This window comes from Andrographis paniculata, unplaced genomic scaffold (genome assembly GCF_009805555.1).
Source record: "Andrographis paniculata isolate CXL003 unplaced genomic scaffold, ASM980555v1 Contig89END, whole genome shotgun sequence".
Lineage (NCBI taxonomy): Eukaryota > Viridiplantae > Streptophyta > Magnoliopsida > Lamiales > Acanthaceae > Andrographis > Andrographis paniculata.
Window position 1 is genome coordinate 541044 of NW_026137627.1, and position 21479 is coordinate 562522.

At 38.4% G+C, this 21479-nt stretch overlaps 4 protein-coding genes across 9 annotated transcripts; 1 reads left to right on the forward strand and 3 right to left on the reverse strand.

The window, feature by feature from the left end:
• The first annotated feature begins 419 nt into the window (after positions 1 to 419).
• Positions 420 to 3068, forward strand: LOC127242793 (subtilisin-like protease SBT1.2). The gene has a single exon (XM_051262477.1). It carries the CDS (start codon positions 524 to 526, stop codon positions 2831 to 2833), a length of 2310 nt encoding a protein of 769 aa, XP_051118434.1. The 5' UTR covers positions 420 to 523; the 3' UTR covers positions 2834 to 3068.
• Positions 3069 to 4135: 1067 nt separating this feature from the next.
• On the reverse strand, positions 4136 to 6582 carry LOC127242988 (auxin-responsive protein IAA13-like). Of its 2 annotated transcripts, none has more exons than XM_051262800.1 (5): positions 6025 to 6582; positions 4915 to 5249; positions 4699 to 4831; positions 4560 to 4621; positions 4136 to 4463 (listed from the first exon to the last, which is right to left on the reverse strand). In XM_051262800.1, exons 1-5 carry the CDS (start codon positions 6426 to 6428, stop codon positions 4438 to 4440), a joined length of 960 nt encoding a protein of 319 aa, XP_051118757.1. In that variant the 5' UTR covers positions 6429 to 6582; the 3' UTR covers positions 4136 to 4437. The 2 variants fall into 2 exon arrangements, with proteins under 2 accessions (XP_051118757.1, XP_051118758.1); XM_051262801.1 differs by having other exon boundaries at positions 4915 to 5246; positions 6025 to 6580.
• LOC127242987 (hypothetical protein At1g04090) lies at positions 6386 to 10893 on the reverse strand. Its single transcript, XM_051262798.1, has 5 exons — positions 10635 to 10893; positions 8554 to 10348; positions 8117 to 8203; positions 7653 to 7762; positions 6386 to 6422 (listed from the first exon to the last, which is right to left on the reverse strand). The coding sequence occupies exons 1-2, from the start codon at positions 10873 to 10875 to the stop codon at positions 8757 to 8759; spliced, it is 1833 nt and encodes a 610-aa protein (XP_051118755.1). The 5' UTR covers positions 10876 to 10893; the 3' UTR covers positions 6386 to 6422; positions 7653 to 7762; positions 8117 to 8203; positions 8554 to 8756.
• A 761-nt stretch (positions 10894 to 11654) lies between these two features.
• LOC127242929 (pre-mRNA-processing factor 39-1-like) lies at positions 11655 to 20578 on the reverse strand. 5 transcript variants are annotated; one of them, XM_051262676.1, is made up of 14 exons: positions 20434 to 20578; positions 19232 to 19657; positions 18345 to 18448; positions 17880 to 18109; positions 17106 to 17273; positions 16307 to 16676; positions 15851 to 15994; positions 15193 to 15345; positions 15006 to 15122; positions 14338 to 14418; positions 13976 to 14125; positions 12727 to 13017; positions 12274 to 12384; positions 11655 to 12037 (listed from the first exon to the last, which is right to left on the reverse strand). In XM_051262676.1, the coding sequence occupies exons 2-14, from the start codon at positions 19620 to 19622 to the stop codon at positions 11942 to 11944; spliced, it is 2406 nt and encodes an 801-aa protein (XP_051118633.1). In that variant the 5' UTR covers positions 19623 to 19657; positions 20434 to 20578; the 3' UTR covers positions 11655 to 11941. The 5 variants fall into 5 exon arrangements, with proteins under 5 accessions (XP_051118633.1, XP_051118636.1, XP_051118634.1 ...); XM_051262679.1 differs by having other exon boundaries at positions 11655 to 12121; XM_051262677.1 differs by having other exon boundaries at positions 11655 to 12171.
• Positions 20579 to 21479: the final 901 nt, after the last annotated feature.

Below are 21479 nucleotides of genomic sequence, written 5' to 3' on the forward strand. Positions count from 1 at the left end.
GAATTCAACACATATCATGTAGCACAATACATATAAACAACATACTATGTTAATATTATACAATAAACCGATGGGCAATCCCTGATAATAGTCCACATATCATATGTTACCAGCACAGTATTATACTCCATAATATACAACTATGCACCGTATATATCATTATAGCCATAATTATAAGTAATTGAGGAAAAAGAAAAAGAAGTAGTAGTACCTTATTATTATTATATACTCCTTGCCCAGAGAGAGTTGAGTTGAGTTGAGTTGAGGTTGTATTAAATCCAGCCAACACTACTTCTCGTGAAAATCCAATCCAATCCAATCAAACCAAACGCTCTCTCTCTCTCTCTCTCTCACTCTCTGCAGCATCTGCTACTGTTACTGTTCTTCACTTCTGAGGAAGATACTCGTGAGGAAGAGCTCTTATATTTCACGAGCTTCTTCCCAATATGCTCTTCTTCTTCCTCCTTCAAATACCCTCCTCCCTTAACCTCTCTATGAAACCTACACACCTCTTATTAACTCCATGGAACCAACATTTCTCTTCTTTGCACTCTTCTTTCTTTCCTCCTCCTCCTCCTCTGCCTTCCATTTGCAGACCTACATTGTCCAGCTCCATCCCGACGGCCTCACTCGGCCGCATTACGACGCCGCGATAGATTGGCATCTCTCTTTCCTTAGAAAACTCGTATCCGTCGAAGAAACGGAGGAAAACGACGATGACGGCGCCGCTTCGTCGCGGCTTCTGTATTCCTACACCTCCGCAATGGAAGGTTTCGCCGCGCAGCTATCGGAATTTGAGGTCGAGACGTTGAAGAAGTCGAATGATGTTATAGCAGTGAGACCTGACAATAAGTTTGCGATTCAGACGACTTATTCTTACCAGTTCTTGGGGCTGACCCCCGCCGGGGGCGCTTGGAGGGAGTCCCGATTCGGTCGGGGGTCGATCATTGGCGTGCTCGACACGGGAGTCTGGCCGGAGAGCCCGAGCTTCGACGATCGCGGCATGCCGCCGGTGCCCCGGAAATGGAAAGGGATATGCCAAGAAGGGAAGGGCTTCAACGCCTCGAATTGCAACCGGAAACTCATCGGCGCGAGGTTCTTCAGCAAAGGCCACCGTGTGTCGTCCTCGTCCCCGCCCGACGCGTCGACGGAATACGTTTCGCCGCGCGATTCGCACGGGCACGGCACGCATACATCGTCCACGGCGGCGGGATCATCGGTCCCGACGGCAAGCGTATTTGGGAACGGAGCGGGCGAGGCGCGAGGAATGGCGCCCGGCGCGCACATCGCCGTCTACAAAGTCTGCTGGTTCAGCGGCTGCTACAGCTCCGATATCCTCGCGGCGATGGACGTCGCCATTCGAGACGGCGTCGACGTGCTCTCCCTCTCCCTCGGCGGTTTCCCCGTCCCCCTATACGAAGACAACATCGCCATCGGAAGCTTCCGCGCAATGGAGCACGGAATATCGGTGGTATGCGCAGCTGGGAACAACGGCCCGATTCAAAACTCCGTCGCCAACGAAGCCCCTTGGATCACAACCGTCGGCGCGAGCACCCTCGACAGAAGGTTTCCGGCGATAGTCCGGCTGAGCAATGGGAAATTCCTGTACGGAGAATCGATGTACCCTGGAAACGGACACGAAAACGAGCTCGAGTTAGTTTATTTCGCAAACGGCGATAATGGGAGCCAATTCTGCATGAGAGGTTCGATTCCGAGAGCCAAAGCTCGAGGGAAGATGGTGGTCTGCGATCGAGGGGTGAACGGGAGGGCCGAGAAGGGGCAGGTCGTGAAGGAAGCCGGCGGAGCGGCGATGATTCTAGCCAACACGGAAATAAACCTCGAGGAAGATTCGGTCGACGTGCACGTCCTGCCTGCGACATTGATAGGATCCGACGAATCGTATCGACTAAAAAGCTTCATAAACGCAACGAGACGGCCTAAAGCGAGAATCATATTTGGAGGAACTGTAAAAGGAAGAGCTAGAGCACCTGCAGTTGCGCAGTTCTCGTCGAGAGGGCCAAGTTTTACAAATCCGTCGATCCTCAAACCGGACATGATCGCGCCGGGAGTTAACATCATCGCGGCATGGCCACAGAATCTCGGCCCCAGCGCCCTTCCGGAGGATTCTAGAAGAGTGAACTTCTCGGTGATGTCGGGGACTTCCATGGCGTGCCCGCACGTCAGCGGAATTGCAGCGCTAATCCGCACAGCGCATCCGAAATGGAGTCCGGCAGCCATTAAATCTGCGCTAATGACAACAGCAGAAGTAACCGATCGTCAGGGGAAGCCTATAATGGACGGAGACAAACCTGCGGATTTTTTTGCAATCGGCGCTGGCCACGTGAACCCCGAACGAGCAATGAATCCAGGCCTGATTTACGACATTCTACCGGAGGACCACATTGCTCACCTCTGCAGCCTCGGATACAGCCGAGGCGACATATTCAGCATTACTCATAGAAACTTGAGCTGCCATGAGATTATGCAGAAGAACAGAGGTGGTGGTTTTAGCCTTAATTATCCATCGATTTCGGTTATCTTCAAGGCAGGGGATAAGAGAAAGGTAATGTGGAGACGAGTGACGAATGTGGGGAAGGCTAATTCAATTTATTCGGTGGAAGTGAAGGAGCCTGAGGGAATGAGTGTTAGGGTTAGGCCACGGAAACTAAAATTCAAACATTTGAATCAAACTTTGAGCTACAGAGTGTGGTTTGTTGGTAAAGGAAGGAATAGGAATAAGAACACGAGATTTGGGGAGGGGCAATTGGCGTGGGTGGATAGGAACAATTCATACAGAGTTCGAAGTCCAATTTCGGTGACATGGAGAAAGTGAAAAATTAAACAGAACTAGAAATGCAGTAGTCAGTAGCATAATCGGAGTATTTCTATCGATCTATCTATGTATAAGATATAGTTTCGTTTCTGGAATTGGTGATTAGCATCGCCATATCATTGTTCTGCTAATTGATAAACGAATTATTCGTAGCATTTCGCTAGCTCTACATATTTTGTGCAATCTTAGTGTTTCAGATGCAGAAATATCTATCGATTACCGATTTCAACGTAGTTTAATTTGTAGCAATACCTTCGTCGATCGATCGATCGACATGAGAATGAGACGAGAGGCGTTGAGACGAAGCTGCTTCGAAGGCGTGGATCGAGTAAGGCATGATCATTGAACGGAGTACCTCCTCCTCATCGTCTTAGCCTTAGGGCATGAAATTGAAATGGAGTTCGTTCGTTCGATCGACGGAGTAGGTTTAATAATGAAGCTGAAGCTGTTGTGTTGGACGTATATATATATATATATATATGCTTCGAAGCTCCTCCGTTTCAAATTTGAATAAAAAATTTAAAAATTAAATTAAATTAAATTCCAAAATTTATCTCAGCCCAGAACTGGCTCAACTTAACACAGTCCGCGGGCCAGGTTGGACTAGAATATATTTAAGTTTAGTTTAGTCTAACATAGATGTGTTTCCTTACCGGTGATTAAAAAATTTTAGTTTGTATTTGATATTAAGACAATATACGGATAAAATATTTTATAAAAAAATATAAGAATATACTTTTAAATAAATGTACGAGTTTAGTGCAAAGAAATACACTCAATCCAGGCTAAATTAGGTCTGGGCTAATCCGGCCGGGTCCACCTAGACAATATAAAAGTGATATGAATTTGAATAATAAATATAGAATATATAGAGAGAGAGAACAAAATCTTTTGCTTTTATATTTAATTTTTTAATAAAATAATTAGTAGGGTAGTCATAACATTATATCACTCATTCACACATAATTTATTTTTATTTTTTATTTTTTTCACATAAATTTTTTTTAAAAAACCCGAACAACAAATACCAAAGATTAACAACTATAATTAAATCACAACTGATTGAGATTAATCAGTTCATAGTATCTTCAAAATATTAACTGACGACAGATAGTAACAATCCATAGAGTACCCTACCCAACCTCATATTCAAATTATTCATCAATATCATCAACTATACATCATAGTAAAATAAATAAAGGATTCAAATGGTTTCTTGCAACAAATAATCTAAACATGAAGAAGTGTATTGGATGATGATTTTAAGGCCAAAATTAGAGTTACCATATCCAAAAACACGCATGAAAAATACTTTCCTTCATTCACCAAATATCGAACTTATCATCAGTTTGTGGGGAGCAAAACAAAGCCAGAACACAAGAACTAGACCACTCCCAATACACATATATATATATATAATATACTTACAGTGTATCAAACGGCAACTTTCTCGGGCGCGGGCATGTTGGCCTACAGAACCAGAATCCAGAAAAAACAGAGGGAGTTTCATCGAGAGTACGGATGATGTTGTTGGTAAGAGAGTATAGTCGACAAGATTTAAAATCAACCAAAACCATAGTGTTTTTGTCTCTATATAGGCATTGTCAATGTTTCATGTTCCTTCCGGGAGCTGCCAACAATCATTAAAAGAAATTCAAGTTTACAGCATTTAGGAACATATTTGATGTCAAGTTTTTGCAAAAGTGAAATGTCTATGCATTCTTACCGAGCCCATTAGCTTCTGGTGCCCTCATGATTCGCAGCCTTCTCACAGAGTTCAGAAACAGGCTGAAAAAGATTCACAAGTGAGAATTGAAAAGTATATTTGGGATAGCTAATAGATGAGAAGTGAAGAAAAGGCATACTCCCAGGGTACGTCTCCAACAAGCATCCAATCACCGTCTTTGTCTTCATAGGTGAGCACATATTCAGACGACCCGTCCAACAATTTTGCTACCTTTCTCACACCAGTCACAATCTGCTCATCCATCTGTGACACTATCAATAGAAAGATTCAAGGTTACTAATTAAATAAGGGAAATAAAATTCTATTAAACTAGTCATGAAATCAAAAAGTTTACATGCTCCCCCGATTGCTGCACTGGGTGAAAACATGTCATGTAGTGCTTGCGCTAGCGTCTCGTAGCAGCTGTGGGCACTCAGATCCACCTTTCTTCCTATTGGGATTCCATCCATATTCACCTTAACAAACAGAGAAGTTTTGAGGATACCATTTTGCTTTGGGGCGTCGTTATTTGTGTTGTTGGTTTGGCTGGTTTTATCCACCATAGTGTTCTTGCTTTTGCATTCATCAATTGTTGACGAGAAGAAATCCGCAGTGACTCGAGATTTAGCATGGTTAGACAAGCTGTTCATTCTGTAAGTTCTGATTGGAGGCCATCCCACAAACTGACTGCTTCAATAATTACATTAGACGAAAATTAAGTCCAGAATGTAGTGTCCATAACAGAAGATTAAGCATTGTGTTCGAGATTATGCAAGAACACAACTGTAAAAAAGGTCAATAGGTATAATCAAAATTTTTATCCACAAAACTAATCCCCTTCGACAGAATACTTCAACAATGATATAATAATTAGCAGAACTACAAATTTTCCTAATGTCACACTAACTTATTTTTCAATATTGCAGAGCTTCATGTTCTTTGTGTAAGTGATTAAATATCAATAGCAGCATCTCCCTTTTCCATAGGTTGCTTCAACAAGAATACTCAAGAAATACACACACATATAGATACATACATACATATATATAGGCAATTGTTAGCACATTCATAAAGAAAGTATTTTAGTAATCAACAATGCAGAGGAGAAAGTGTGAAGAGCAACAGTGCAGATTTTGTTAATGCATATTGTTACTTTAATTGAAACAGATAATCGATTCACTACGATTACAGAAAGAAAGTCATATTTTAATTTCATATCAGGTGCCAATTCTCCAAACTCAACAATTCCTATTATTCAACACTATCTCTTAAAATAGAATAAAAGAAACAGTTAACACAGCTGATCAAACTGCAATGGCAAATGTAAAACAGAAGCTAAAAAGAAATATAAACCATAACCCAATTGCTAACAGGAGATCACTGATGCCAAATAAACAGGAAAATTCTCAATCCACACAAACACATATACATATATATATATATTAACATATATCTGTGTGTGTACCTGGCAGCAGAACGGCCGGGAGGTGAGGAAGGCGGCTCAGCCGTTCTCTTTGTACCACAAGAACCATTGGTATTGCCCTTGATTGCAGAGGCAGAGGATGATGATGACGATGAAGATAGTGATGATGATGAGGTTTTACCAGAAACCACAGAAGCAAAATCTTTAGCAGTCAAGATTCTAGCATACTGATCCCAAGAACCTCCGCCGGCCTGGTCCGCCGGCGCCGGTTGCCTCATCTTCCCCTTTCCTCCACCGCAACCAAGGCTCAGCCCAAGGCCCAATTCCAACTCAGACTCATCCGGGTAAGCAGAAGATTCCACAGATGACATCACCATGCTATTCTCCTCAGACATTGATCCACCGGAAACCACACCGCCGCCACCGTGTTGAAGCGTGCTCTGCATCAAGAATCAATTTTTATTCAAGAGGAAGGCAATTGAAAAGTTCTGCTGATACCAGAAACAAGAGAAAAGTGAGGAGAAGGAAGGAAGAAGAGGAGGGGAGAAATTGAGGGAGTCTGGAATGTAGCTTTCTTTAATCTTATGGGGGTGGGGGGTTAAGAAAAAAGGCTGGGTGTTGGATGGGGGGACCCTTTTGTCGGCTTTGTGCGCCCCAACAGCATCATAGATATCTCCTACCTGGGGCCCACGAATGTCCCCACAGGCTTTCCTTGCTGTTATTGTACCAACAACCATGAGGCCCTCCCCGGAGCCATCGAAGCTTGTCTGTTGCTTCTGGTCTGAAATCAGACTACTACATTATTATATTATTGCTATTTTAAGGACTCTGTTATACCCAACGGCGTGACATTATGACAATACTCTCTCTAGAAAGGTAGACAATAAATCAACACACATTAAATGGGGAGTTTGGGTTTCTTTCTTCCATTATTTTGTAAAGTCAAAATAAGGGATCAAAGATGGGGGAAGGGGGGGGCGGGGTCGTGTTGACCCGGTCGGATTGGAAGGGGAGCAAAGTTTGACGCTTTTAATGACGTCCTAAAAATGGGAAAGAGATGTGGGGACAAACACGACTTTACGCCAAACGACAAGCCGACAACATGTGGGGACCCAAAATTCACACGGCTCAACACCTCACCCATAACCCCCCTCTACTAGTGGGACCCATCCCGTCAACACCCTAACCACAAATTCACCCAACAGGCACCATTACCAACCAGATCTGTTTACTTCGTTTATAATAATATGTCGAGAAAAGAGAATAAAAACTGGGAGACAAGATTTGTGGCTTAGGAATTAGAGAATCAGCAAACTATTCCTTTTACCTTAGCAGGTGAAAAAAATGTAAAAACTGTACACAATCTATATATATATATATATCATCCCATCAAATCCCATCCATGTGTAGGAATAAGTTTCATATGCTATGATGACTAACCTGGTATTGAAGCTGAAGCTAACTCAGATTGGAATATAATAATGACATATATATATATATGGGCACAAAAGGCTATTATTACTATCATAGCAGGTGGGAATGATAATGGGATGTTTCTATCTTTCTCATCTAATGAGTAAAAAAATACAGTAAAGAATAAACAGTACATTTTTCCCCTTATGTATCTAACTAAAAAATTTAATACTAGGCAGAAGGGGAGTGGAGAGTACCTTAGTGCAATACTGCAATGTGGGAAGGGGACAGTGTAGCCGTTGCACGTCTCCCTCAGTTAAATTAGCTTTAAGAAAGCAAAGAAAGCCATTGACAACTATGAATGCACCTGCAAAAAGGGCCCACAAAGAAGATACCATTCATGATTCGATACGGGTAAGTTTTGATTGTGTATTTTCACGCTAATGTGTAGTTCTTTACAGACTGACACTGCTGCATACACTTAATGCTGCTACTTCAAGTTTGTCTCCTCCCCTCTTTCTTTCCTTCTGTTATAAATAGTGACAGACATCAAGTGTGTATATGCAGTTGAGTTGCCAGCAGCAATGTCTTGTCTGTGGACTTTTATTCCTTTTTTTTTTTTTCTTTTTTTGGGTTTCCAAATTCTACTGCTCTTTTGGAGTAGATAAATAATCTTTGAATTTAAAAGGAATGGGAATGGGAATTCAAGAACATTCATTACCTCAACAATGATGCGATGAACCGAGCTGGAATTTGGCACAACTGTTGTCCCCCAAATGTGCATTCTCCAGCAGTGGGCTCCCTGAGTCTACAATTATTCACACAAGGATTAGGAAATAAAATCTCTTTGTATTGCACTTAAAAGAAATGCAACAAGGGACAGCTGAATCAAAACAAACTTAATAATATGAGATATGTCTGTATTCTGAAATCCTTTTTCTGTGTATGGAGACACTAATGGATGAGGTGATCCATTTTACAACATATCAACATGTCATGCCCTCCAACAATGTAAGTACTAACATGCAATCCAAGGCCAGAATAGTTTATATATTATGATTTTGCTATAGTTTCTTGTGCAGGTGAGTTGAATATTATTACTCTATTGAGCCATACTTTTAAATTATATCGATTTAAACGAGCATATTGTTTAATTACCATCCTGTTCCCTTTCGCTTGTCGGATCGAAGCCATCGTGGCCCCAGCAACAGATATCGAGCAAGGTGTAATTTCTTACACTCATACATCATACACTAATCACAACAGAATGTCTGGGAGAGAGCTAATATTTCAACTTTTTGCATGTGCTGTGCAAAAATAGTAGCTGGAAGAGCACAATGTTGATGGCTACATATGGACAACTACCATCTTTCATCCCCAAACCAATTGTTCTTCTCCTTCGGTCCAGTAGGACCGTCCTCTCCACACAACTCCAATGGCAGCTTGCTGATAATATTTTTCATTGAATATTTAAGCATAGGCGGCAAAGAATTGATGATTTTATCCAACTCTTTTCTCGAATCATAGACAATCCTTGGACCCCATTTCCTCATATACTGAAGCCAGTGTGGTTCGATAACAACTCCATCTCCAAGGTATTCAGCCGCTACAATTTCGTACTGCCTGCTTGAATCAACATAATAATTGCTGCGGGCAGCATCATTCCTCACTCCAATCCCAAGCTTCGAAGAACCCTGAAGGTAAATTCCTGGATGAGGAAAGCTAGCATGGCCGGATTTCGATGAATACACAACAGCTTTGTTTCCATCAATAAACTCCAAATCAGAAGCATCAACCCACTCACCACCACTGTGCTGCGAAAAATATATGCTCCAAAGCTCTCCTGTGAAGTTACTTATCCTGAGTGTGAAGTGCTCCCAATCACTTAGATGCTGACCAACCCTGCCAAGAGAGTAGTTTATCATTCCCAATTTTAGCGTACCAGGCCCATTGAAGGGACAAAAAATCCACATCGCTATATCCGTGAATGTTCCTCCTAAGGCTGGTTTGACATGTAGATAGAGCTTTGCACTCTCTAAGTTTCCATGCCTAACAAATACTATCCCGCTATCATCCGGCACATCAATCCAATACTTCCCATCATTTGTCCCTCCTCTAGGAAGGTTGGAACCTTCAGCATCAATTGGCACCCCAAGAGGGTCACTAACACTGTACAAACAAGCTCCATTTCTGAAAAACCATGAAACTGAAGATGGAAGATAAATCTCGTCAGGGTGGAAGAATAGAGTAGGTCCATAGTGCCTAACAAGTGCATGAATTTGATCCACATTCGGCATTGCACATAAATTAGGATCTAAATTCTTCAAGCATGGAACATTTAGTTCCTCCAGCGAACTCCAGTAGCTACTGCAATAAAAAGTACCAACAGACACTCCCCTGCCATATATCCCCCGATGGCGAGGCCTTGTGCTGCAAACCGTAAATGGTATTTTTGAAACCTTGTCCACTATCAGGCGGTATGGCTCACATTCATCAGTTAGATCAGCACGAACACATCTAATCTCACTAAAATCAGGTTTCTCAGGTTTGTTTGTCACCAAAAATCCCAGAGGTTTATAACCTTCAGGGGGTTGGGGCAACCAGAAGTACCCACAACCATCAAAGCCTTCATCGTCTTCCCCCTCTGAACTCCATACTAACGAATAATCTACCGGATACAAGAGAGGCGGCATATAATCAGAACTGAGGATACTACAGCCTTGTCCATTGGCAATTTCACGAGCTACAAGAACAAACCCTCGCAAAGGCTTTTCGATAGATTGACAATAGTGACCAAGACAGAAAAATCCATCCGGGATTCCAATTGGCTTATAAAAACTAACACCACGTTTCCCATCCATACACAAGCTTATTCCCCAAACAAACTCAAACTTCGTTATTTGGCAAACCTCTAATTCTCGTAACTTTATAATTGAGGTAGCAAATTCTGAACCTGCATAGTAAAACTTAATCAGCAAAAGGCTTTGGCAGTAACCTCATTGAAGCAATAACCTAATTTCTTAGATAGAAATTGCTACAAAAACCGAATTTGCCTGAACCTAACCCTATCTTATTACTGAACATATGAAAATCAAAACAAGCAACGCAATGATACAAAAACAACAATCGATCAAAGTTATGCTTAAAGTACATGCACGGATTTTCTAATGTCGAGTCTAAAATCGAAATTGATGAAATACTCAAACCAAATTGCGAAGGCATCATAATTCATACGATACCTTGAGGCCATTGAGGAAGCGGATCGGGAAGAGAGAAGTGTTCCAATCCTGGCTGCCGGAGTTCACCGACACTGCTCCGACAAGCGTCTCTGCATCCCAACATCTTCTTCTCCCGCCGCCAAAGCATTCTCCAACCAACACAGCAATCGATGATGAAGCGAAAGAGAATAGTGGGATAAGCAATCAAGATTCGGATCACGTCGTTACAGCCACGACGCATTGCATCGGACATGAAGATCATGGAGAAATCTCGCGCTATATTCACCTCCGTTTCTATTTTCCGTTCGGTTATTTAATACATAAATATGTATTGTCAGTAACCCAATCGGATTCCGCGTCGGGTCGGGTAGTAACGATCACTGATATGTATCCGAATTGCGCCTATTTGTTTTGTTAATTATCGTATTCATTTGTATATATATTTTTAATAATATAGTTATTAATTATATTTTTAAATATAAAATAAATATTTAATTAAGAAATAGAAAAGATAAGTCCTATATATTTTGTTCATATTACTATAATTTAGAAAATTATAATTAACAATTAATTTAAAATATATTAATAAAAATAATTATAAATAAATATTAAAATAACTAAATAATTTAATTAAAATTTTAAAAATTATAACTTAAAATTTCACATATTTTTAAAAAAGATAGTATCAATTTTTTTTATTTCTATTCATACCGCATAATTAATTTGTTTTTTTAAAAAAAAATTAATTATACATTTTAATTATATTTAAAATTTTAAATTGCTTAATTACTAATCATACTCTACTGTATAATGGAGCGGCGGTAGTATAATCTATACATATATTTTCATAATATAAATCATATATATTTTATTTTTTTAAAAAAAAATTATAATTCAATACAAAATATTATTTTTATATTATCATCATCACTTTTTTTTATATCTTACATTTAAAAAATCATATTTCATAGAATGCAAATAATAATAATAACAATAATAATAATTAAAAGGATAAAAACTCAAAAGAAAAACAGTCAGGAATTATTTAAACCTCCTAATGTATTCAGATGTTTTGTTTTCTCTTTACAAGTCAAAAAGTATACAAAACAACATCTCATCCGTATTACAATAAACAAAAATAGCGCACACAAAATAACGAACTCACAGTTGCAAACAACGAATTCTTTGGAGAAGAGGCCAATGGCAACACAGTGACCTATCCGAAAGCCGAAACAGATGAATGCATCATGTCTAAAACTCTGGATTATCTAAAAGAACATGAAATTACCGAGATGCAGCAAAATTGATCGAGATTTTCCTTTGCTGCCTCAGTAGTAATTGGGATAATATGTTGCCGGCGGAGCAGCAGCCGCAGCAGTGGTAGCTGTAGGCGGCGCTGGAGCAGGTGCAGGCTGAGAATAGGCCTGCAGAATCGGGGAGGGATGAAAAACAAAGCAATCGATCTTCAATAAGGCACGTGCGAAATCTTGCTAATGGGGTCCAAAATACTGCATAAAAAGATGATGACAAAATCCAATCTGTTCCTGTGCTGGGGAATCTATTATTCGATAGCAAACATATAGTTTCAAAAATGGTATGCAAAATCCTCATCAGCTGATAATCGAAAGCGGGTAAAGAAATCAGTAGAACGTTGGTTTACTTGTGATGGGTATGTAGGGGGGTAGGCACCATATGCAGCACTTTGGGGCACGGGTATGGGAGCTTGCGGGTTGGTGTAACTTGTGCCATAGCCATACGCACCATAAGCAGCCTATAAGAAAAAAACAATGTGGCATAACTCTGAAAGGGAAATCCAATACTCAAAAAAGAAACGATCCATGGAAAGAACTCCAAATATTCGGTTTTTTAACTACTAAATCATGTTGTAACAAGATGTGAAATGGCCAAGGAAATGCCAAAAATGGCAAATAAACTTCACATTCTCAAGTTTTAAATATCTCAGGTATTATTAATTGTGCTTATAAACTAAACCAAGCTTTAGGTTCTTATATATGCATATTTGATGGGAAATATTCAACAAGTTGACCACATTATAATTGATGCCACTTTTCCCGAAATGTCAATTTTGCGAATAAAAAGCCAGTAACAGCACCTGTTGGGTATAGCCGGGGCCCCATTGCTGTGCCTGAGCTTGCGAGGGTTGGGGCCAAGCTTGAGGTTGTACCCCATAACCTGCTGCCCACTGATTCTGTGTATATGCACCCATGACTGAAGGAGTGGTTGTTGAGCTGACTGATTTTGTCAGTTTTGATCTATCTGAAGTTAAATAATCCTCTACATGCCGCTTCTTTGACGCTGCAGTGCTTTTGTTGCGCAAGAACAGTTTCGCATGCCTATAATCAGCCTTCTTTAGAGACTGCACTTCGCCAAAGAGATCCAAGAACTGGAAACACATATGTAGAAATGTGTAATCAACATTTTCTAGCCAGCTAATAACAATGACGATAAAACAAATCACTCAGACATTACATTCATGACAAAACAGATACCAGGAGGAACAGGGACCAGATTAGAAGAATTCGTAGTCTCAAGAACATGATCCAGAACATTGGATGCTCAAAGAATGCATATGTGATTATTAGCAATAAACTAAACAAAACGGTAACATAATTCATATTGTTCAATTTAAACTAGTTAGCGTAGTTGTCAATCTCGAACAGTGTTAAACAGCGATCAACCCCTAAAATGCCGTAGAGGCATATTCATTTTCACCCTCACTGCTACTATTGTATAGATATTCCTCATCTTCTTCATCTTCATTCATTTCTTCTATTGTATGTTTATTTGATTAGTGAATTGATTAACACTAAAAATATGATGCAAATACAAACTCTAACATGTAAAAACAGACATTGCAGTCCGCTTCACTCCGCAACACAGCTAATAGCGCTAGGCATGCCATTAACAACTATGGTTTTCAGACACTTGCAACAAAGGCAGGATACTAGGTTCATGAACGCATGAGCAGATAGCATGACATAAAAATACTGATCTGAAAAGCAAACAACAAAAAACTCAGTTAATAACACTCTTTTTGTACACAAAATTGCATAAGTTGATTATAATATCTATATCATTTCTAAAAACCAAAGAACTAAACGGGCAAATAATGATTAGCATATAGTAAAAATCATGGCATAGAGAAATAAGTGTAAGCAAGGTTAGAGGATGAACTGATAATAATCAGGATTTGAATTAAATAGACAGTGAGAATGGAATCAGGGTTTCGTTTCCTTATTATATACTTACTAGATGCAATAGTAAGAACTGTAAGTTCAATTAAAGTTTCAAGATGCAATATGGTTTCAAGATGCAATATGTACACAGTATTTTGAAGATACCTCCAAGAATATGCTTGATAACTCCTCTCTTTCATCAATACTTGCAACAGTGGTGCTTTCAGGATTTGGAACTACGAATTTTCCAACCAAAGAATCCAAATACTCTATTTGTTTGGGAGGTGGCTGAATTGATTCCAGGTGGATTACTGCCTGCAAGGATTTCAAATATAAAGAAATGTGAACTCTTACTTAGATGCATATGGGTATGACAAGAGCATAGAAAATGGGAGTTCCTTTTATGTGAAAGAGTTTCTTTATCTGTTTCCATGGAGCACTTCATTCCTTCAAAAGTACTGACCAAAAAACAAAGAGAATTGCACTATGAAACACAAATTCAGTAAAAGAAAAACAGAGTAGAGAACCTCCAACAGGGGTTTTGACAGTTGAGCACCATCCACACCTTGAACCAGAATCTCCCTTGCCTTATCAAAGTCGCCAGAAACCTTTCACAGAAAATTACAACACAATTATGTCAGACAACAAAAGTGACAACAAAAGTGAGCACATTTCACTTTCCACAATATGACACCAGGAAGAAGCACTATGTTTGTCCCAAAATAAGAATAACAATATATATCTCCCGGGAACATAAATATCAAAACATAAAGCACCGGGTCAGTTTTTTATTGTGTCAGACTGGCAAAAGACATGTATCACCAATAAATGGAGACCAATCAACAACCATTTAAACCAAGAAACAGAAGGAATCTACAGAATGCATACCCCACCAAATCAGATTCAACATGATACTCAAAATTCAAATTTAACCTCTCAAAACTGTTGAAGTGCTATCACTTAATATTTATTGTTTTGGAATTATATGATTATATCATTTAGTATCATTTTTATTTGGTATGTTGATTTGTTCCCTATCTTAAATCTAATGGTTTTTTATTTTCAACAAACAAAATCACCCCAAAAAGAAGAAATACAAGTAACCAAACATATGCATGAATGATGCTATGCAATAAATTATGCTGGAATCTAATAGATAGGAAAAAAGTTTGCTATAAAGAGGATTAAAACTTACCAAAAATATGAAACGTGAGAACTGGGCAAACAACAACGGCAAAGCTGGTGATTGCTCCTTTCCTTGCTCAATAGCAATTGCATGCTCATATACAGCACATGCATCTTCCAATTTTCCCTATTAAGAAGCACCAAATGTTAAAAAAAATATAGACATTACAAATCAAAAATTAGAACGGCTTACTTACAAGACGGTGTTCCATGTTTGCATGCTTGATGATAGCTTCTAGAAGTCCAGGTGAAATTTCAGAGTAAATATGCTGGTATGCAGCCCGAGCTCCAGAAATGTCACCATGCTGTTCTTTAAAACGAGCAGCAAAAAGATGGATCTCTGGATGCCTCTATCAAGACAATAAATGATTAGTCCACAGGAAATAAGGCTTACACTTACTGCATCGGAGCTTCCACTCAAAGCACAATGCAAATAACTTACTACTATTAGAAAATAGAAACTATGCAACCTAAATAAGCAAATGGTGAAAGGCATGCAAACAACATGCAGAAAGACCCGATTAGTATTGTTTTTAAAGCAGATATTGTTTAAGTTCAGCACTCTACCTACCAGCCTTTTTCCTTGCATCAACTCAAAGCACCCATTGCATTAACTTAACATCATTAAGAATTTTCTGATAATCCTAATTATCTGAATATCCTCTTCCAATTCATGGAATAGCAACTCAATTCAACCAGCAAAGATAAAGTGTCAATGATTTATCTAGCTCCCATCATTCTCGGTATATCAGTCAAATCAATTGCAGATAAGAACATCTCTGCTCTTCATCAGAAAATTCAAACAAACCAATATAATTTCACCAATAGAGCATCATGAATACATACACTCATTACCTTTACAAAGACTTGTGTTGCACGAGTAAGTACATTTTCAGCAAGATCCATGCTGTCACGAGCTTCCATGGATAAAATATACCGTATCCAGTATTCAGGATAACTAGCACATGCTATCACACATCTTTCATATAACTTAACAACCTGCAGATGGAGTAACCAGTCAACAATTTCACATACCACATTTGTGAGGGGATGAACATAATAAAAAAGAGAATGGACACGGAATACTCTACAGGAGGAAAGGAAGGCCCCCTAAACACAAGAAGGGCCTTCCATACCTCAGAGCTAATATTAAGATAATAAGACACACCTGCATGCATAAGATTGGCCCTTTTAAGCAGAAATATTATGAAGTGTCAATCATTTATTAAGTGCAATCCTCATATATCAATGACAATAAGAGCAGCATGCCAATACAGAGTCAAGACATAAAAAACAAACAGATTTTCATACCTGATTGAAGTCACCTTCAGCTTCAATAAATTCTAGATAATGATGCCAATTTTCAAGCTCGGAAACATTGAGGGGCCGCACATGAAAGTATGGTCTCCGAATTGCTGTTTCAAAACTAATTATCTTAGAATCGAAGTCTTTAGCTTTCTTGTATATATCTTCTCGAATGGAAATATACTTCTCCAACTCCTCAGCATCTCTTAAGCTTGCATTTACAGACTTAGAAGATTGCTCTGTGACATTGTGAGGAATTTCTCCCTCATTTTCATTTTTAGGACCAACAGCGTCAGAATTTGCAACAACTGCAGCAGCAGCTTCCTCGGCAGTACGCAACTGAGAAAGTGGACAACTTGCAACCAACTCTTTGAATCTAGAAGAAAGTGAAAATTAATGAAAATCACTAAACATGAGAATTAGACCACATAACAAGCGCAGGCTGACAAAGTATCTTAATACCACTATGATTCCAGTAGAAATACAGTTGATGTTAAATGAAGAATCCCAGTTCAAAATATCAAACTCCATGCACAGAAAAACAAGAAAACAAGTGCTGGAAAACAGGTGTTAAAGAAATAACTCAGCAATCTCATTAGAAGTCATTCAGTGTGAAATGGAAAATCAACATCGGCAGATCCCAATTCTAACCACGTGTGATGGATCGAAAATTCAAAACAATATCAGCAGGGAAGGAAAGAGGCTGAAATTCTGAGAATAAAATTAAGATGTGAGCCTGTAATCTGGAGTGCATTTATTTCAAGAAACAGAAAAATGAAATGAAGGGTTGAATGATGAAAATTACCCTTCAAAATAACGATCCAGCTGCTGATTTGGAATTCCCAATACCCTCGTATAGATTGTAGCAACACGGGGCCAATCTTGTTGCGAAATTTCATATTCAATGTATTTGTCCCAAAGGGCAAAGCACAAGTAATCAGTTCCAACATAACCTAATGCTCTTTCAAATAGCCTGCAACATAAGAAAAGTAAAATGCCACTGTAACATTAGCACAGATGCAACTCAATTCACAGCCAACCATAAAAGCTCAAGGGACAGGTGTTTGAGAGGAAGGAATAATTCACTCAAATAGCACTTGAGAATTCTGGAGTAACAAATTACGCTGCATTTACCTTCCTCGAAAGAATCTTACACAGCTCGTCAAAGGAGGAACCATACAGGCCATCTTAGCCTTATTGTGCGACATCTTCAGGGCAGCAATTGTGTATCGAAGCACCTCATGTGCCGTGGTTTAAAACAGCAAATTTTCATGAAGAATTACATACTAACCCTAAGGAGAAGTATAATTGGAAGGATGATAAGGACATGTTATAAATGAACCCTACAGAAATACAGCTACTAAATACATAGCAGACAACGAAAGGGTTTGCACATCAGAGAATTTGTTCAGCCAGTGTGCATTCCCTACAAACCTTTAGACCTTACACTTCAGTAATTGCTGTCGGAGATGGCTGAAATGATGTTAGAGAACAATAAAAGATGACTTCACACTCTTTACATTGAAATCAACAAGACCAGACAAGAAGAATGCAAGCAAAATAATATGAAGTTAATTACCTCCTGATAGACTCAGGATCCCCATAACCACCAATAGCAAAAACACAATAATGCACCCATATGTCCACAGAGTAGGTGACTCCTTGAACAGCTCGTTCATAAACCTCTGCAACTTTGTCACCTGAACTGAGGCGTGCCTCATGATCAGCATACTTCTTCCAATACCCATAGCATAGAGGGAACTCGGCTAAGAAAGTATTATAAACTTTTCGAATTTTCAAAATGTCACCCTAGAAATGGTAGAGAACAATAAATAAATAAAATGTCAGTCCTAATTCGAAACCATAAAGTAGATATATATAACAAAGTCTTCAAACAAATTCAAGAAATGTATTAAAATAAAAACAGATGCACCAAATAGAGATTCCTCATTTTAACCCTCAGTTATAATTCAATTCAGGAAGCTTTTGAACAAGATTAGAATCCACATTTGTGTCAGTTACAACAAAAGAAATGTAAATCCACCTCTGAAACTCTCTCTGTTTCTTCAATAAGTGCTGTCCAGGCACTGAAATCCAAAGAATTAGCTGTCACAATGCTCCATAGTCTTTCCTCTTCTGCACTTAGGCCTGCAATGGCAACAAGTAACCCAACACTTCAGAGAGATTCTGGGTTAAAGTCTCATTTGGATATGAGGTTAAACAACAATATATTTAAATGCATGCATCAGATTACCTCTACGATTTCCAATACAACCGAATTATGCAAAATACACTTGACATTTATTTTTGAACAAGTTTGAATCCCATTTATTGATCACATTCAGCTGCAGGCTTATCATTTAGCAATAATAGAAACGAAAAAGTGATGATTATAGAAGAGGAAAGTCTGGATTTGTTCACCTGGATGTCTTTTCTATCTTTTTATGTATTATTATTTGTGTGTGTGTGTGTGTGTGTGTTAAGTTTTTATGTTTTGAGGTGAAATAGTTGTCACTTGTCGGATACTATTTTGTATGGAAACAGAGTGTGGAATGTGATATTTTTGGAGAGAAATTAAGTGAATAGTAAAAAAATTGGGGATAAAAAAACAAATAAATAAATAAAATGCAAAGAAAACAATCCCTGTGTAATCCAACTCAATAATACAATATAGCTCTATTTACCTACTCAGCATCAAAGAATTTCTCAGGAAAGTGCACTACACATGAAAGAGGGAGTTGCAAGTTGCAACAGGGTAGATTCATGACTTTTTGCAAACAATTGTTGGGAACCTTTTCAGAAGTTACTGGGCAATGGGGGAACAATTTTTACCACCTCTTAAGTGTTCATCTACACATATGCTGCATGCAAATCAGATTGACACACACCAGCTACGTCAAGCAGTTAAGGATCTAAAGTATCAAATAATACCAGAAACATGAGCAGGACCAATGCCATCAGCAGAAGCATTCCCATTTTCCACGATACTGACCCCTTCAACACCAGCTTGGTTTACACCATTGGAATCCACTTTTGGATCAAGAGAAGAATTCCCAAGGCTAGAAATACTTTCTGTAGCATTATATGGCATCACAGAAGTTTCTTCTTGGGTACCATCTGTGGCAGTGGCAATCGTAGTTCCACCTTCTATGTTTGGGCCATGGGAAACTAAATCAGCTGCATTTACACCTCCAGCAGAAGAAACTACATCTCTGGCATGAAATACAGAAACAGAAGCAGCACCAGCAGTGTTTTCATTAGATTCAGAAACAGCAGCAACATTTCCGTGCTTGTCATCTATATCAGATGTTTGTGACATCATGATATTACTCTATGTCTTGATACAAATGGCGCCACCTATTAAAACAGCATAAACCACAATTGTTAATAGAACTTTCAACCAGAAGAACTTTATAAATCACAGTAAAGAATAAACACCACCCTATACAGAATTTCAATACAAACCCAGTTCTATAATTCATGTATCAAAGAATGTTAATTATGGTTAACGTGTTTACTTTGAACCGACTAATTCAGTCAACAAGGTAATGTTTCGGCGATTGGAAACTAAGAAATGTTAATTCAAGAAAAATGGATTTATAGAAAAGATAGGTGGTTCGACAAGTAATAACAGGCATTAAAACCTGACATGGCTCGGATGTCAGAGAATTTTTTCACATAATTACATGCATTTTGATGTGAGCAAACAACCATAATTTATTATCATTAAAAAGGACTTTTTACAAGTTCAGAGGCAAATTCCTAGAGGAATAAAAGAGTACAGGTCATGAGATGCAATTTCAACCCAACAACTACCTTCCAAAGGGTTAAATTCCTCGCTACCTCCCACCAGAGCGTAGAGATATATTATATTAGCATGATTGAAAAATTAAATAACTGTGCTCTCAATCAAGTGCAATAAGGCATAACAAGAAATCATAATGTCACCGCACGACTACTGCTTCATAGCATTAAAACCCTAGATCACACTATCACCGGAAGCATACGCCAATGAAAAAACTAAATCAAGAAACTAACCAATTAATTGACAAAAACCCACAATTCACGCATCAACCGCCCAGACAATTGAGTAAATTACTGGTAGAAAAACGAACATTGAACAACAACGCTACCTGAAAACGCGAGGAAAAACGACGACGAACAATTAACAAACAACAATTCGGCTACTTTGCTCAGTCACTCATAGTGATTAGAGATATTCTAAACGCTACCTGAAGGTTTTTAGGGCTTTAATGTTCAAGCGGAAAACGCCATGGGAAAAACGAAGTCGTTTGCTCTCGGTGGTCCATCAATCGGGCTGTGTCTAAATCGGGCCGGCCCATGTCAACCTTAAATAGACCCGAGCCTTCCAGTAATGAAAGTGGACCAATTAGATCCATGGAGCTTTTAAGCAAGGTGACCCGGTTTTAATTGGGCCGGGTATGGACGTGATCCGATTCGGCCTGATTGGACTCTAAAAGTGTGTTTGTTTGGGATTGAATTTTAATCACACTATTCATCCCAATTTTAATCATATTATTCATCCCCATTTTTGAATAGTGTGATTAAAAATAATTATAGAACAAGATTAAGATAGTAAATATTTTAATTAAAATTAAAAAAATTATAAAATTTAAAATGCGATTAAAGTGCATAATTATATTTCCAAAAATAGAAATTACAAGTTATGTGGGACAGACGAAAATAAAAAATATGGACAAATTATGTAGGACGGAGGGAGTAAATTATCAATATAAAATTTACTTTAATATAACAAAAATTAAAAATATATGAACTGTGATAAAGTAACAGTCTACACGATACATTCTTTCCGTACATGAATTAGTCTACATTTCCTCTTTTAGTCGTTTTCCACAAAATTAGTCACATTTCTTAATATAGTAATAATTAAATAAATATTAATTACAATTACAAATTTAACTATATTTTATTCAATTACTAATAATCTTTAACGTTATTGTTTGTTTTATTATAAGTTTACAAGTAGGGATAAAATTTTGAATAATAAATATTCAATATGATATAAATAGATGTTTATGTGATGTCTAAAATTTGTAATATAATATAAAAAATATTTGATTTGATATTTTACGATTGAAAATTAGTTAATAATATATTTGATTTACAATTTGATTTTTTATATTTCATTAAAAAAGTT

Coding starts and splice junctions, on each gene's coding strand:
- LOC127242987 (XM_051262798.1), bottom strand. CDS start 10,875: ATGATCTTCATGTCCGATGCAATGCGTCGTGGCTGTAACGACGTGATC. Junction 10,349..10,634: donor GCTTCCTCAATGGCCTCAAG/GTATCGTATGAA, acceptor TTTACTATGCAG/GTTCAGAATTTGCTACCTCA.
- LOC127242793 (XM_051262477.1), top strand. CDS start 524: ATGGAACCAACATTTCTCTTCTTTGCACTCTTCTTTCTTTCCTCCTCC.
- LOC127242988 (XM_051262800.1), bottom strand. CDS start 6,428: ATGCAGAGCACGCTTCAACACGGTGGCGGCGGTGTGGTTTCCGGTGGA. Junction 5,250..6,024: donor CCCGGCCGTTCTGCTGCCAG/GTACACACACAG, acceptor TAATTATTGAAG/CAGTCAGTTTGTGGGATGGC. Junction 4,832..4,914: donor TGCAGCAATCGGGGGAGCAT/GTAAACTTTTTG, acceptor TTCTATTGATAG/TGTCACAGATGGATGAGCAG.
- LOC127242929 (XM_051262676.1), bottom strand. CDS start 19,622: ATGATGTCACAAACATCTGATATAGATGACAAGCACGGAAATGTTGCT. Junction 17,274..17,879: donor GATCCTGAGTCTATCAGGAG/GTAATTAACTTC, acceptor CTTATGTTGCAG/GCTATTTGAAAGAGCATTAG. Junction 16,677..17,105: donor CTGGATCGTTATTTTGAAGG/GTAATTTTCATC, acceptor ACTTTCTTCTAG/ATTCAAAGAGTTGGTTGCAA.